Raw genomic sequence first — 18,018 nt, forward strand, 5'->3', positions numbered from 1 at the left:
AAACATCAAAGAAGCATCCATTAATGAACATCAGGAATCTTATTCTTCACTTGCTGATCACACCACAATGTTGTTTCAGAATGCAGTGTTTTACTTTACTACTGAATATGAATACAGCCTTGTTCCTATCTTTGGTAAGGAGTTCAATCACCCTTTATATCAAAACTGCTTTTCTAATAGGAAAGTATTGTTGGGGAATTACCGTGGATAAGTTCCCTATACCCAGATCAGAGAAAGCTACACCTGCTACTCAGTTCTGCTAGCAAAACGTCCTGCTTTAATATTTACTTATTAAACATCAGTAAATATAAAAAAGCAACAACTAGGTGTTGAGAGGGATGAATGACAATCAAGAATTAATATAAGCTATATCTATCAATCAGAAAGCACAGACCTTTCCAGCACCCTGGAAGCTGTACTGTGGTAATTAGCATGAACAGTCCCCAAGGGACTTGCATTTGATGTTTCAGCATTAATGCTTTTATGTATATAATGACAGTAGAATAGAGAAGGAAAGTAGGAAATCAGGTGATCTCTTCTATATTCTGTACCATGAATTTGGTGAACAATTTGGTAGATGGGATGATGTATGTATGATTACCTGTTCCCCTTATTGAACGTTAGATACCAATCTGATTAACATTCATCTTATCTCTGTAAAGCTGTCATTTGCTGAAGCAGCTTGGCCTGCACTGCCACAAGACAGCTTGGTTATTCCACTAATCCACCTCGGTACATTGAGTGATAATGTAACAAAAGGCTGGATTCACACAGCATCATAAAGAAACCTAGACAAATTAACCTAACTGAACTTGGTGAATTCTGCAAAGGCAGCTTACCCAGTTATGCGAACTGTGCAAACTTGGTCAGACGGTTGCTGCCTTAAGTAATACAGCAAACTAAACAGGAATGAATTCTCAGGCTAAACCAAGTCTAGGATCTACTTCTGGTGAATTGTTCAAAAAAGTTTTTCAAAAAAAAGCTACAAAAGCAAAACTATACACATGTAAGATAAAGATTTTCATTAGGATTAAATGTGTCTCCACATAAATTAATAAGATACCTCAAAACTGATATCAAGGTTGTTATAGCTGTGGACATACATGGTCAGCTGAACATCTTGAAAAAAGTACCCACTAGTTTTACTTTTCCTGAGGGCAGAAATGTCAAGAAATCTAACAAGTGGGACTCTGTGTGTGGCACTCTTTGAGGAGGGTCTCATAAGTATATACAAACCTCTCTGTTTGTTCACACGGAACTGCCTTCATCTAAAGTGATCAAAAAACCCACAGAGGATGGAAGTGTTTACTCATCTGAGGTGAGCATTAAAATTGGCTGAACTTCTTTCTTTCCTAATTTGGAGATGTAAAACTCATGCACAATTACACAATTGACGACTTTCTGATGAAGCAGAGATGGAAAAAGAATGAAATAGCTGCTTATGTTGGAACTTTGAAGAGTGAAACATCAATTATGAAATTCTTTTGGATGCTCTGTGAGTTGGAAGAAACCATGTTCTTATAGAAAAGGCCTATGTATGAATATTTTGGGGTAGAAAAATCTCTTTCTCCAGTTATTTGACGGGATATTTTCCCCATGAGGCTGTATATGCATGTATGTGTCTGTGAGTGTGTGTTTATCTGGATTTGCCTCCTGAACAGGTAACCTCCACCCCATACTAAAATGTATGGAATTAGAGAATTGGATCTTTCCAAGAAATGATGAGATATTATTTCAACTTGAAGTGGTGATTTCTGACAATGATGGATAAAGCAATGCTTTTTGTAATAGCATTATTTTGAGGCACTCATCAATCCATCGTGTGATCTATTCCGAATGTGGATAGAACAAAGCCTTATGACTACAGTTTACTGGGAACAGTTTACGTCTGAATAGGAATCTGAATTAGTAGTTCCAGTGTGATAAAGAATCAAATCAAATGGGTCATGGATTTTATCAGTGTGCTCATTTGTGAACCAAACCTTTCATTTAGATAGATTTTATTTCTCAAAAGGGGAACGTCCTGAATTTTGAATCTTTCTCAGTGCGTGCATTTTTATTACAGTGGCTCAGCTTCTATTTCCCTGTTGTTTCGCCAAAAGTGTTGCTGGCAACTATGTAAGACAATGTAAGTCTCCAGGTGAGTATGAAATTACGGACTTCCAAATGATGTTTGCAAATGTATTCCACTATCTTCCTGGTTGGTTCACGGAATTTCATAGCACTTGGAGGCTTCTGACCATGTCATCTTCCGTTTGTAATGCTTTCTAATTATCTTCTTCTGTTTTAATCCTTTCCCCAAAACAAAATTATGGTCAATATTCGTTGATTGGTTAGTCATGCTAGGAAGCATCCTAAAAGTTTGGGCAGGGGAATATTGCTCACTTACTACTTTTGTTCTTAAAAAGGGTAAATTAAAAAATGATATACTGATCTGAAATCCTGTCTCCTAGATGCTTAATCCCAGTGCAGTGGCTGTTTAGCTGTCCTTCAGAGATATAGTTTCACATTTTGCTAAATTTTTATCTTCCTGATTAGTTTATATGGACTCCCTCTTAGTCTGATTAATGTGAAAGGTGTGAAAGATCCCCTGTGCAATCCCCAAGTCATGTCTGACCCTTTGGAGGGACGCCACTTTTGTGATGTTTTCTTGGCAGACTATAGCGGGGTGGTTTGCCATTGCCTTCCCCAGTCATCACCTTCCCCAGCAAGCTGGGTCCTCATTTCACCGACCTCGGAAGGATGAAAGGCTGAGTCGACCTGAGCCAGCTACCCAAGAATCCAGCGTCTGCCAGGATCAAACTCGGGTCGTGGGGAGAGTTTCAGTTGCAATACTGCTGCCTACCACTCTGCGCAACACGAGGCTCTTAGTCTGATTAATAGTAGAGTTTAAAATCTCATGAATGCTCCTCTGTGTGATTTTGCCACTATTGCAGCAGTTCATGTAAGACCATTAATGATGACTAAAACATTTATTATAAATGCAAGGGGGAAAACTTGGCCAAGGAATTCTAAGTTTAATTCATCTAAGTTAGAATTTTCCAGGGCTTAGATGTATCTGGGACATTGATTATCTTGAAAAAAAAATGATGATGCATCTATAATATGAATGGCCACTTGGGAAGGTATCATGTATCAAAGAAATGTTCCAACTTTCTAAAGGAAGACATGGACCACATATATGAAATCACAGCATAAAATATGACATATTTTAATCAGTAGTAATATCAGCTGAAAGACGTTGCTGTTTCCAACAATGAAATGGCATATGATCTCCATGAGAGACATTAGAAATCCAATCTACAGAGCTCCACATTATTTTTCAGTGAGTTTAAGTGTTTCTTCTTGCCTGATTCTATCTCTCTCCCATTATTGTTCTAGGTGAACTTCCAGCCCCACATTTTGTTATGAATGGAACTCCAGTGCAAGAGGGAGAGTGGGTCCTCTTGCAATGCTTGCTTAGTAATGAATTTGAGGTGAAAAACTTTTATTTCTGTAAAGATGGGCATCCCCTTTCAACTCCCACTGCCTTCTTATATAATGGCATTTACAAGGTGTCACTCCAGATCTCGCAGCAAAGTGCAGGCCAGTATAGCTGTGGGTATCAAAGAATGGACAGGGAGAGCCAGATGAAGAAGTTTGCCCACAGCACTGTCAAGAATCTGATTGTCTTATCAGGTAAGAATCTTGAAATGATCCAATTGGGAAGAATCAAGGGCATCTTAGCTTGCGGAGAGGAGAGTTGATTCTTTCCCCAGAAGACTGCTAAATGTGTGCAATTGTCTCACAGACACTCTTTTTCTCTCTTTTTGACTCCCTATTTTTTTCTACATTCAAAACTGCAAATAATGAACAGTCAGTGTTTCCTGAATGTCAGTATGAACTTCTTTATGAGCTTTTGAAATTAGGCAAAGGGATGTAGAGAATTTGATTCAGGCTGCAAGTTCACAGCTACACCTTGTCCACTCATCTTAAACCAAAGTAACCTAAAAGACCATCCAAATTCGTAATCCTAAATGTTCTGATATGAGGCACCTCACCATATATGAGGATTCTTCTTTCAGCTGTGCATTGAGCTAAATCTTTTTTATTAGGACTACGTATGCTTCACATCCAATTAGGAGGAGGTGCTTCAGGCCTTAAGAAGGAGCTTGCTTGCAAATAAATACAATTCAAAGGATGTTTGTTTGTAACATTAAAAAAAAATGGAGAGTTCTTGGGCATGGGTATCTCTGTCTGTCTATCTGTCTCTTCTTTCACAAGGAAGTTCCAAATTCTAATTTTGCCTTTGTCAGGAACATAGGGTAGATGGTTGTTAGGGTACACGGTGATAATCTGGTGGATGATAGGGAGATTCTAGAACTCTTCTCAGGAACTGCTTATCAATGACCCGCATTGACCAATCCTTGTCCCTGCCTATTACTTTATGAAACCAAATGGCCAACGAACTTGCTTCTTGATAACACTGAAGAGACTGAGAACTTTTCCTACTGGATTCACAGATTTATTTCATCAAGCTTAGTGTTGCTTCCTTTTGGCTTAGCATGATGTCCAAACCCACCCTCTCTACACCAGGCTTTCTTTCTTGGGATGCATCCGTGCATCATGTTAAACTAAAAACCAGCTATGGAGCATTTTCTTGTGGCTGGGGGCTGCACTTCATGCTTTAGCAATTATTTTGGCCTGAAAGGACGAGCGGGTGTAGATGGTGGCATCACATCATCAGCCAAATTTTGGAGCACAATCTCAGGGTCTTGGGCAGCCACAAATGGGGTGCTGGAGGCTGCATGCCACATGTTGACATTCAGTTGCCAACATCTGGCTTAGCATGATTTGTGAAGTAGGCAGTCCATGTCAGGAGCTAATTTTTCCTCCTAATCTGATTCAGGTCAATATTTGTTTTCATAGAGACAAAAAGGCCGGTTCTGGCACGAATTACAGCTTTCGTCATCATTTTATTTCTGGGTTTCTTGCTCTGTTTCCTGCTTAAAAAATGTAAGTGAAAGGAGCTCTGAGTTGAAACATATTACTTTGTTTTCTTCCCACCTGGGGTTTGATCCTGGTTTGGCCTGGGAACATCTTTGGTTTCCCTGCTGGATTACTTCTACCAGGAAACAGAAGGGGGATAAAACCTTCTTATTCCTGAAATGCTCTCCTGTGTTTGATTTCTCTGCCTCGTTGAATCTTTTTAGTGTGGATGAGGGAGCTGGGGATTACTTCATGTTTCTTTCTTTCCTTTCATTTTAGATGCATGGCCCAAGAGATGTTCATGGTACGGAAAAAAAAGTGCTCATCTTGTTTCATGGGATTCTGTGAAATATTTGGTGGTGGACTTCATGGCTTTTCTTGCAGTTTACTTGAAGGCGGGTCTGAAATGAATGAAAAAAAAAACCTGTTGCCACTCTGACAATTGGAGAAGACTGAGATTCTAGATCAGGCATGCATGTAATCACTTGATTACTCAATTAATTGAGTACTTTGATGCATAATACCCATCACAGATTAATAATCGTAGACAATGTTTATGGATTACTTGATGCTACAAGTCTAGATCATCTCCAAACCACCATAAATTAATATAGAACAAGACTGTATCTATTAGTACAACATGATCAGAAATTAGTTTAGTATGTTGTTTCACCACACCCACAAAGATAGGATTAGATTTGTGGTAGGAAACGGTACTCCTCCAGACACATTTGAGCTGCATTCACCACCAAACCTATGAAATCCCCCCCCCCAAGAAAACTGCTTAAAGTGCTCTTACAATAAAACATTCACAGCAAGCTTAATTGACCCTGATGGCGAAAGGAGAAAGAACCAGATAAGAACCAGTGGCCCAGTAAACCAGATTGTTGATATTCACTGGCCATGTCTCAAAGATAGTGTAACTGTCATGCTGACCTAGTGGGAAGGGATAAATGGACACTTTAGGTCAATCCAGATGGGTTTATTGAGAACAGCCCAACAGTCACGCTGTAACTGACACTGTGAATGTAATCGGCCAAAGATATATAAGCTGTGGTTCTGCTTTTGCTCAGGGCTGCTCAGCAAGCTGCCGATGCTTTGGTGCAGGCTAGATGTACACTGTTCGCATGCTTACCAAATTTATGTTGTAGCTTCAAAGTGATTTGGTTGATTTAAGTGCGCTAGGTTTTGACCACAACAGCTAGAAAATATTTTCCTGCAATTCCTTGCCTGCCCTACATTACTCTGCATTTGTAATTATTATAAATAATTAGTTTGCATTTGTAACTGATCTTTCCCTCCAAAACAAGAAAAGTGGAACTTTCTAATGACAGAGATACTGTAGTGACACAAATGAAATTAGTTTCCTACTTTTCACAGGGAAGAAGCTCCAATCAAGATGAAACATACTGAGGCTTCTGAGGAACAAATTTATTGTAAAGCAATTCTCTCCCTACTTGCAATTAAGACAATGAAACCTGTTATCTGTATCAAATTCAATAGCATGTCACAGGGCCTACATGCCATAGACTTTTGAGCATCTTTTTTTCTCAACTTAAATGGTTAAGTTTTAAATCCCTTGATTTTAGAGACAAGCTAGTAATCTAAATATTGGCTTTATGTGCTGTCAAATCATACAGGCAAGCTTCCAATAAGATGCAATTAGAAATGCCACAGTAATTATTAAAACATCCACAGTAATAACTAATCCAAAAATTAAAACTTACAGACATATACCTGCCATACGTTTAGAGAGAACTGAAGCAATGCAAACTGAAACAGAAATTCTAAATTTCTGGATTTTCTTTAATCAAAAATTTGGCTTGAAATTCTTTACTCATACATGTCATATACTTTGTGGATATTCACGGTAACTGTTCTTCTTAGATGCTGAGATTGTGAAATTCAGCAAAGCTCTGGTGAGTAATTCTTTCAATTAATATTATAGGCATAAATTGCAGCAATGTAGTTTATTAACTTCTGACTAATCCAGGGTTATACTTCAAGTTCTGAACTGTTAAGTTTGGAGATAAGCATCAATACATGTATTTTAAAAATGCCTAAACTGCTCTTCATTCAGAGGGCTTCCAGGCATCATAAAAAGCGATGGGGAAAAAAGTCACAATATTGCCATGCAACAATAGATCAAAAATCTAAGTGTTCCTGGGATGGTTCATTCTTTATCTGAAATGCACCTTTCAGAACAGGAAGTTTTTTGTGCAATTTTTTCTACTGCCAGAATAAAATTTAAAAATGTTAAATACTTTCTGTGGTGCTTTCCAAGTTTTGAGATGACTTATTTTCTGTCAATTTCACTTCCAAGGAACCAGCATCCCAGAATTTAGAAGATATATATATGCCTATGGCAGGAGGTATATCTCTGCCTATGGCAGAAGATATATATCTGCCTATGGCTCCACTGCGCAAACATCTTAACTTTGATGATACAGTTGCTTTGGAAACCTTGGTCACTGTACAAGAAGATTCCTCAGCATGAATGGGAATTGATAATGGAGGAATTCAGGAGTCCTGAAAAGATCTGAAGACTCTTTCATCTGATCACTACCACTTTTATGTGAAATGCTGTTCAGATTTTACAGCTGTGGAGCTCTCAACAAGTATTCCTTGCAATGATCAAGTTCCTACTCACCTGGAAGCCAAGGACAAATGTCAGTGGAGCAAATTTGGCAGGATGGTAGGATTTATAAACACTGAACACTTTGTAAATGTGTCCCTTAATGAAACTATTCTCTCTGTGGCTTCATAATTTCTTAGTTTATGGGCAACAAATCTGTTTCAGATCTGTAATTAGGCTGTCAGTTCTTGTCTATTGATCTTGGTGAAAAAAACATGTTTCATTCAGAAATTCTTTTATGATAGTATGAATTTGGATCCAAACTACTAGGTGACATTTTAGACCAACAATGGCCAAGCCAAAGAATACCACATACATCCCCTAAACCCCTTTCACAGCCCTCAGATCACTTGCAGAATATCGCTGCTGAAAACTGAGGCAAAGAGAAGAATGCTGTACTGTAACCTGTAATATAAGCTTCACATGGGCCCTATTCCTAATTGCCCTAACACAGTACAAAGATGCTTTGGCTTGCCATCATGATGTTACTTTCATCTTGTCTCTAACTCAATCACTTGGCGAAGATGAAGGCAATATCAGTATGACTTTGTGAGTGAGCTAGCCTTAACTGTACAGATGGTAAAGTGATATTTCCCCTTCCTTCCTTCCTTCCTTCCTTCCTTCCTTCCTTCCTTCCTTCCTTCCTTCCTTCCTTCCTTCCTTCCTTCCTTCCTTCTGTAGACAAAACTACAGTAATATAATAACAATAACAATAATGATATTACAACATCCAGGGGCATCTTGAAGGTGTATACAATCTCTTAGGCATTATCACCTTGGATGAAAATCAAGTGATTGGCCATGAATTGATTCAGTGGCAAAAAGACAGGATGGGGATCAGCAGTGGAGAAGCAAATTTCCTGCTGGTATAATTTTCTGCTGACTTAATAGCAGTGGCTAGCCCAACTCAGCAGTGGGGAAAGCAACATATATACATCTCCTTGATGCAACTCAATTTGGGGCAAGCAACATTATGCACAGCACAGAAGAGAATAGAACATCAAAAGCAAGTCCCTTTGGGATTGTTCATGCTAGAATAGAACATCAAAAGCAAGTCCCTTTAGGATTGTTCATGCTAATTACCCACAGTATTTTTTTTCCAGCGGCACTGGAAAGTTCTGTGCTTTTTGATTGATAGAGATAGCTTGTATTAATTCTTGATTGTTATTCATCCCTCTCAGCACATGGGGTTTTTTTTATGTTTGCTGATGTTTCATAAGTAAATATTAAGCAGGATGTTTTGCTGGCAGAACTGAGTAGCAGGTGTCGCTTTCTCTGATCTGAGTATAGGGGACTTACCTACAATAATTTCCCAACAATACTTTCCTGTTAGAACTGGTATGGATGGATCTTTCTCATCTTCAGAATCCACCTCCCCAACATTATCCTTTCTACCTGCAAAGCCCCAGCAAGTGACTTGTCCCCAGCATTTGTGGGACTTCAGCTTGCAGTGATCATGCTCCCCATTATGCTCCTCGTGACAGTAATTTATACACTGTCTCTTTAAATGATGCTCACCCTTCCAGGACACATTCCGATTCGCCAAGATTCTTTCCTGCTGCTCTGCTCTTGTTCTTCTCCTGCTCCTGGCCCCATCAGCAGAGCAAAAGGAAAAGGTCTGAGCAACATGGAAATGCCTCCCTTTTCCCCCCACTCCACAGTGCTGTTTAGCAATCAGAAGAGTCAAGCATGGGGAAAGGCACATCATGAAAAAAGGGAATAGTAAACGTCCCTTTCCGCAAGATCATCCCACTCCCTTGAACATTTCTCAACTAATTGTTTAAACCTGCATGATTCTTTGTCAATTAAATGTATGTTTTTGTTCACCCTTCTCTGGCATTCCTCAGTGCCTCAGTGATATTCAGGATGAAATGTGGGCGGGGAGGGAAGGAAGGAAACCAAGCAAAGCAGATTTGCCATTTGCTCTCCTGGGGGTATCCACTAGCGTCATGGGCCATGAGAATAACCTCAGGAGACAGGAGGAAGAGCCGCAGCCTGGACAATGGTCTGAGAAGAGAAATCTGAGTGCAAAGGAGGGAAGGGGGTGGCAAAGGCATCTCAGAAGGGACCCTCCTTAGTGTTTCTGGAAAGTAAAGGCAGGGGGGAGGGGAAGTGCTTCAGGCTTGCATGATTCTGTTACTGTAACCTTACAATAAAAGGTAGTGTTACTAGCCATAGGTCTGGTTTCCTGTCTGGACTTCCTCAAACAGCTGACATCTAGCTCTGTCCTCGCTATTATCTTTGCTCTGCCAATCACTGGTTGCCCTTCCTGTTACCCAAAGAGCCACAGAGCGTGCCAGCTGCTGCCATTTCTTATATCCCCCAGTCCTTTCTTAGGCTGTTTCTTACACACACACACACACACACACACACACAAGCAGACAGGCCTTGATTTCTTTCTTCACTGAAAGAAGCAACTAGTGGTGGAAAGCTCAGCATTACATTTCCTGACTGGGAACAGAGGCAAGAGAGGCAGAATGGGGATCAACAATAGGGATGGCACCTGTCATTCTGGGATTGTTTTCTGCTGACTTGAGGATAGCAGAAGAGCTCTCTAACTCAGAAGTGAATAATGGCCTTCGCTACTTTTACTCTTAACTATCAGCAGGTAGCCAGCATTTCAAAAGTTCTGCTACCTGAAATATTTATTGAAAGTTCTCAGTGAAAGGCCACTTGTTTGGTGACCGTTCAAAGTTACGACAGCTTACATACGACCGGTCCTTGAGGTTTTGGCCATCCCAGCACCCCCATGGTCACGTGATCACCACCTGGGCACTTGGCAACCAGCTAGCACTTATGATGGTTGCAGCACTCCACGGTCACATGATCACCATTTGCAACCTTCCCTGCTGGCTTCCCACAAGTAAAGTCAATGGGGAAGCCAGCAGGGAAGATCGCAAGTCACTCAGGTAAGTGTCCCCCCCACCCCCCAGCAGTAGCCACCCCTGGCCTGAAGTTGCTAGCGTGGCCACCTGCACACCTTCCCTCACCTGGCAGCAGCCACCCCTGGCCCAAAGTCGCTTCCACAGCTGCCTGCACACCCTGTCTCACCTGGCAGCAGCCATTTACCTGCCCACCAGCTTGCTTGTGAGCCACCTGAGACTTGCAACTTCATGCCAGCTTCCCCACTGACTTGATGTTGGAAGCTGGCAGGAAGTTGTGAGGAGGTCCTCGCTTAACAACCCATGGCTCTTGGCTAATGATGGCAATGAGGACTGCCCAGATTGCCGTTGCTAACCAATGCAGTCATGTGACATAGCGCTTTACAACCGCATTGCTTAGCAATGGAAATTCCCATCCCAATTACCATCATTAAGTGAGGTCTACCTGTAGTGCATTGAATGCCAAGGATTTCCACATGAAAATCAAGTACTGTCTCAGGGAGTTACATTTTCCTTCCCTATAGTACGGCATGGTCCTCATTCCCTTTATTGCTCAATGCCATCGTTCTTCGTGCCAATTTTTGCAGTGCTGAAGTGGCGCAATGCATGTACCACCAGGCTCTGCAGAGTTCCAACATCTACAGTAGGACCATCCCTCCCTACACATGCATATATACAAACCCTAAAGAGGGAGAAACAAAAACAGTCCAAGGAGCAGTAAGCAAGCTTACTGAGTAGGGCAAAAGATAAATCATAACATTTTCTTGTATGTCACATTTCTTGATCGTATCCTGATTTCTAGAACACCAACTATATGAAGCTTAAACTGAAAGTTAATTCTAAAATCCCAGTTACTCTTTACTGATTTATTCCTTACATTTTTTTCCTGTGCTACAGGAAAGAACAGTCCTCTGACTACATGGACTAAATCCCTAACATTATTTTTCTTTCTGCCCCCATATCTGCCATCAGTGAAAATCTGAAGGGTCGTAAGTGCTTCAGTCCTTCTATACGATCAGAGCTGCTGCATGATCTTGGCTCCCAATCCCACAGAACAGGGATGGACAGTCATGGAGGTTTCACACTTCATGAAGCCCCCACATCTATTGGCTTTAGCATGTGTACATATAGATTTATATCAATTAGTTGAATGCCGGCTTTCATTTTTTGCAGTGCCACTTTACAATTTAATTCTTTAATTCTTAAAATGTATACACTCATTCTCAGTTCAATAGTCCATCATGCTGCATTTTGAATTACTTTTATCATCTCTTCTGTATAACTCTTCATAAAAGCTCATTGCAAAGAAACAGTAACAGCAGTCTGGTGTAGTAGTAAAGATGCTGGAAAGGAAACCAAGAATTCTACTTCACCCTTAGGCATGGAAGCCAGATGAGAAAATTAGGGCCAATCGCTCTTCCTCAACCTAACCCACTCAAAGATGGCTGTTCTGGGGAAAATAGGAGGAAAGAACATTAAGTATGCCATCTTGAGTTGTACAAAATGAAGGTGAGATATAAATCAAATAAATATTTACAGCTCATCATGCTTACAAAATGGCAAGATACGTATTCAGAGCTTCCCCATCCTTTGCAGACCTTTTATTAATTTAGCAGAATCAGAGCTCTTGGTTATTACTTTAGGACATGTACTGCTACTGTCTCTCTCTCCCAGATCTAGATGATGTGAGTGTGTTTGAAAAAGAGGAGGCAATTGAACATCTGCAATGGCGACTAAAATGGGATGGAGGCAGGATGGATAAAATCAAACTCCATTATGAATTGAGAGGAAATTCTTATAGCAAAGAGCATGTTTTCCTGAATATTTCCAAGGAAAAAAACTGAGAATCCTACAGCCCTGATTTTCTATACTAACCTCTAGGCTGCCTTTCTAGCCCCACCCATGCCTTCCACTGGCCTTTTTCCTAAAAGTGGACATCTGCAGGTAGATGTTCGATGATTTTGCTCTCAAATATCAGCAATAAAGCAGCTGATACCTGCTTCTCCAGTAACTGTGTTTGTTTGTTTGTTTGTTTGTGCATTTATTTCATAGAGCCGCCCATCTCATATACATGTTTCCAGATGGCTAACAATTAAAACAGAGTAAAAACAGAGTAAAAACACAACCAATATTTAAAAACATAAATAACATAAAACAGCCTAAAACAGCAATCAAGAACAATCACAACATCTCACAATCAGTATAACCAAAAAGCAGGCTCACCCACACTATCAGGGCCCCAGGCTCGGTGGCAGAGCCAAGTTTTCATTGCCTTGTGAAAGGCCAGCAGGATCAAGACAAATCAGATCAGTGCAGGGAGGGGTGGGTGATGTTCCAAAGGGCAGGTGCCATTTTAGAACTTGTAGGCACTGATTACGTCCTCTAATTCTTATGGATAAACAGAGGCAATCCCACAGGTGGCAATCATGTGACTTCAAATAAATAAATTTCAAGCAAAGAATATTTTCATTCTTTTTCCCCATCTGCACTTGCAATTGCAGTCCATATAAATTTGTACTGGGGAAAAATGCTTCCATTATAAGTTATTCTCTTATTCTTGTAGCCATTAAGGGATTTGACAACCTATTTTTTTAAGTTAAAGAAATATTTAAGAAGAAAGTGTACAAAGTGTGGTTTCTTTCCACCCCTCTAATACCTAGTGAATTCAATGCCCCACATCTCAAGAAATTTTGTGGGTGTAGAAATTTATGATTTCAAGATTTCATTGTCAATGCAGGGTTACCAGCTTTTTCAAGTAGCAGTCACCTATATGCAGTTTCACCCAAGGTCACAACTCTAGTTATTTAAAAAAACTTTTAAAAATATTTTTTAAAAATTTAAATGATGAATATTTCACAAGATTTAAGCTGTCTCATGAGATCTGGGGCATTTTTATTTAATTTTGGAGGTCCATCTAGTGGTACTTCAGCAAAGGATTGTTACCTTGTCATGGTGCTGGAGCTTGAGCACCTCAATGATGCCATGAGCTAAACCGTGAAGGGCCACCCAAGACGGGAAGGTCATGACAGAGAGGTCAAACTAAATGGAATCCCTGGGGAAGGTAATGGCAACCCACCCCAGTATTCTTGCCGTGAAAACTAAATGGATCAGTACAACCAGAGATATGTTGGTATTGTCATGAAAATGCATTTTGGTGATCATCTAGCTGAGGAAAAAGCCAAGGTAGCCCTAAGGGAGTTGGTTCAAGGCTCCAGATCAGTCTCGGATTATGCCCTGGAGTTTCAAGCACTCTCCGGCAAAATAGAGGATTGGTCTGCCACCACCCTTGTAGAGATGTTCAAAGATGGACTAAGACCAGATATACTACGATGGGCAGTTGTACGGGACGACCCAGCAACGCTGTATGAGTGGATACAATTGGCTGCGAAGGTTGAGCAAGCCCAAGCTAAGTATACTCAAACTAAAAGAGGTCCCAAACAACAAGCGATGGGGAAACCTACAAGGCCAGCAGCGACTGCTAGCAAACCAGTGAGACGGTCGTGGCAAGAAGAAAAAGAAAGCCATTTTGCCAAAGGATTGTGCCTGCGGTGTGGTAAGGAGGGGCACCTGGCAGCTGCATGTCCCCGCAGGAAACCAGAGGAACGGAGAGACAGATCGGGGGGGAAATCACCAGTGGCACCGAGGAAGCTGAAAGCGACAGTAGCAGAGCTGGTGGAGGATGTGGACTTGTTTTATGGTGGGCAAGACGAGAAAGAAGCCTCCCAACCGGTGGAAAACTCCAGCCACCTGCTCTAAAAAGCACCAAGGAGCAGGTGGAAGAAGAGGGGCGCGATCATGTCTCGGTGAGTGGAAATTTCCCAACGTTAACCGTGAGACTTAAGCTCGGTTCCCCTACAAAAACTGTGGAACTATGGGCTATGATTGATTCTGGATGCTCACGTTCCTTAATGCATCCTGATGTCGTAGCTGCTTTGGAGTTACACACCTTCCCGTTGAAACGTCCCATGATTTTCACCCAATTGGATGGATCTATATCGGGGGGGAAACCAGTCACCCAGTCTACAGCGTTAGTGGCTTTGCAACTGGGTAGCCACTGGGAAAAGTTGCCCTTTGTGGTTGCACCGGTGGGTGGTCCCTTGGTCATTCTGGGGATGCCTTGGTTTGTTCAACAGTACCCTAGTATAAACTGGGTACACCGAACTGTTACTTTTGCAGATGGGTTCTATAAAGCCCCTCCTGGGGATGATGAGGAGGAGGATACCAATGTGGGGAGGGCAGCAGTGTCAACGCTGCATACCCTCGCTGTACCGTTGGAAGGGCTACCGGACCAATACCAGGACTTTGCCGATGTGTTTGGGGAGAAGGAGGCAGATCGGCTGCCGCCTCATCGGAAAACTGACTGTGCCATTGAAATTCTTCCCAATGCCAAGTTGCCCAGACCAAAGGTATATGCAATAACCCCAAAGGAATTGGCTACTCTTCGTGAATTCATAGACAAAAACTTACAGCGGGGCTTCATAGAACCAGCCAATTCACCAGTGGGTGCTCCAGTACTCTTTAGATCAAAGAAAGACGGAACTTTAAGACTATGCACGGATTTCCGTGGGTTAAACGCAGTCTCCCTATTAAACAAATCTCCCCTCCCGGTCATCAAGGAAATGTTAGCCCACTTGGGGGGGGGGGGGAAATCTTCTCTAAATTGGACTTAAGGGAGGCGTATTATCGCATTCGCATTCGGGAGGGGGATGAATGGAAAACAGCTTTTAATTGTGCATTTGGGGCTTTTCAGTATAAAGTGTTACCGTTTGGATTGGCTGGGGCACCTGGGGTTTTTATGCAATTGATAAATGAGGTCTTGCACGACCACTTATTCAATGGGGTTTTGGTCTATTTAGATGATGTGTTAATATATTCAAAAACCATGAAAGAACATGTGCAATTGGTTAGGCAGGTGCTAACCAAATTGAGAAATGCTGAATTATATGCCAAGCTATCCAAATGTGCATTTCATCAAACACAAATTGATTATTTGGGGTATAGGATTTCAGATAAAGGCATTGAAATGGATCCTGCCAAAATTGAGGCTATTTTAGTATGGGAACCCCCATGCACATGCAAACAACTACAATCTTTCCTCGGACTTGCGAATTTCTATCGTCCATTTTTAGAAAAATTTGCTGAGATTGCCTTACCCCTAACTGAATTACTCAAAACAAAGGGTGTGGGAGACACCCGCAAATCAAAGAATCCAGGGGCACTCCTAAAATGGACGCCTGCTTGTCAACAGGCGTTTGACCAACTCAAGCGACTGTTTACCTCTGAACCAATCTTGCAACACCCTGATCCTAACAGACCATTTGTGGTGCAAGTCGATGCCTCAGACTTTTCTATTGGTGCCCTCTTATTGCAAGGCGATGAGCAAGGACAATTAAAGCCTTGTGCTTATCTGTCACGTAAATTCTCTGAGACAGAGAGACACTGGCATGTTTGGGAAAAGGAGGCTTTTGCGGTGAAAGCCGCTTTGGAGAATTGGAGGCATCTATTGGAGGGGGCGGCACACCCTTTTGAAGTGTGGACTGATCATAAAAACTTGGAGTCCCTTACTGCCTCTCGCAAGCTCAGCCCTAAGCAAGTGCGATGGGCTCAGTACTTCAGCCGCTTTGATTTTAAACTCAGATTCATTCCGGGAAAGAAAAACTTTTTAGCTGATGCACTGTCGCGCCAACCCCAGGATTCGGGAACAGCCCCAGATGTGGTGGGAACCCTCTGGACAGATTCCCAAATGGCAGTAGCAGCAGTCACTCGCAGTCAGACGCGAGCGCAGCAACCTGACACTCCTGCCGGTCCTAGCGCGATACATGTATCCGTTCCTGCAGATTTGCAACAAAGGTTTCTGGCAGAGTTGAAATCGGATACTTGGTTGCAAAACAATCAGAGCGAGGTTACTTTGAAGCAAAGTTTGTCATGGAAAGATGATCGCCTCTATGTCCCTGTAACCTTGCGCAAAACCGTGCTATTCAGGTCTCATGACGATAAAACAGCTGGGCATTTTGGCTTTACAAAAACTATTCATCTAGTGCGTCGACAGTTCTGGTGGCCAACCCTGCGGCGAGATGTAAAAGCCTATGTCAAGTCTTGCCCTGTCTGTGCTACTGCAAAACGAAAAGGGGGGAAACCTCAGGGCTTTGTGCAGCCAGTGGCCAATCCCTCCCACCCCTGGGAGGAAATCTCTATGGATTTTATTGTGGATCTACCTCCTAGCCAGAGAAAGACTGTCATTTGGGTTGTTAAGGATTTTTTCTCGAAGCAAGCTCATTTCGTCCCTTGTGCGTCTCTACCATCTGCACAACAGCTGGCACGCCTCTTTCTAGTTCACGTGTACAGATTACACGGTAGCCCCGCCCGCTTGGTGACTGACAGAGGACCACAATTTACTTCACGCTTTTGGCGGGAATTTATGAAACTATTGGGCACTAAACAGGCGCTATCTACGGCTTTTCATCCCCAAACGGATGGAAATACTGAGGCGGTTAATGCCACGTTGGAGCAATATTTACGTGCTTTTGTTAATTATCAACAAGACAACTGGGTAGACCTCCTGCCATTTGCTGAAGTTGCTTACAATAATGCTTTGCATCAAAGTACTGGGGCGGTGCCCTTTCGTACTGTATTCGGCCATGACTTTGTCCCTATTCCTGAATTGCCGCCACCGTCTACCTCGCCCACCTCCCCGACCGATTGGGCCTCACAACTGGCAGATTCCTGGCCAAAACTACAGCAAGCTTTAGCCGATGCTCAAGCCACTTATCAACGACATGCCAACGAAAAAAGGGCACCACAACCTCTTTTTCAAATAGGGGATAGAGTATACCTTTCCACCAAATACATCAAATCCCCTCAACCATCCAAAAAACTGGCGCCCAAGTTCATAGGTCCATTTCCTATTGTTGCTCAGATTAATCCTGTTACCTTTAAGTTGGACTTACCTCACAATCTCAAGCGCTTACACCCTGTTTTTCATTGCAGTTTGCTTAAACCATTCGTGGAGTCTACCCATTGGCATCCTGAGCCAGCTGCACCTCCCCCCATAATGATTGATGGGTCAACATTTCGAAGTCAAGGAAATACTAGACTCTAGACGTTTCCATTCCACTCTGCAATATCTGATTCGCTGGAAGCATTTCTCTCATCCAGAGTGGGTCCCTGCACAACATGTGCGCTCTCCCCACTTGGTTGCTCAGTTTCACGCTGCTTACCCTGATAAACCTGCGCCTTAACAATTAAGTTTTTTTTTTCTTGGTGGGGGGGGCAGTATGTCATGTTCCCGTTCCGATGTTTATGGTTCCTCGTAACGTTTCACATGTCATATCTGCAGTTGTGTGCCTGCCTGGCCACGCTGGTAAATTTCCTTTGTGCTGACTTGTAATCTTCTGGAATGTATGTTTGGGTTATCTCTGCTGTTCAAGGTTACTTTCTCAGGCCGATTCTAACGGTTGCTAGCATCTGGGGGGGTGGTTGCTATGCTAGCCTGAGGGGAGGGTTCGCAACGGGAGCAAGGCTTTTTAAGTTTGC

The 18,018-nt window shown here is 42.1% G+C and overlaps 1 protein-coding gene across 1 annotated transcript; it reads left to right on the forward strand.

The window, feature by feature from the left end:
• Positions 1-1,242: 1,242 nt before the first annotated feature.
• On the forward strand, positions 1,243-7,918 carry LOC134495517 (uncharacterized). Its single transcript, XM_063301013.1, has 8 exons — positions 1,243-1,495; positions 2,066-2,140; positions 3,382-3,678; positions 4,909-4,995; positions 5,248-5,272; positions 6,349-6,404; positions 6,856-6,887; positions 7,292-7,918. The coding sequence occupies exons 1-8, from the start codon at positions 1,375-1,377 to the stop codon at positions 7,463-7,465; spliced, it is 867 nt and encodes a 288-aa protein (XP_063157083.1). The 5' UTR covers positions 1,243-1,374; the 3' UTR covers positions 7,466-7,918.
• Positions 7,919-18,018: the final 10,100 nt, after the last annotated feature.

The sequence above is a fragment of the Candoia aspera genome, chromosome 4, assembly GCF_035149785.1.
Source record: "Candoia aspera isolate rCanAsp1 chromosome 4, rCanAsp1.hap2, whole genome shotgun sequence".
Lineage (NCBI taxonomy): Eukaryota > Metazoa > Chordata > Lepidosauria > Squamata > Boidae > Candoia > Candoia aspera.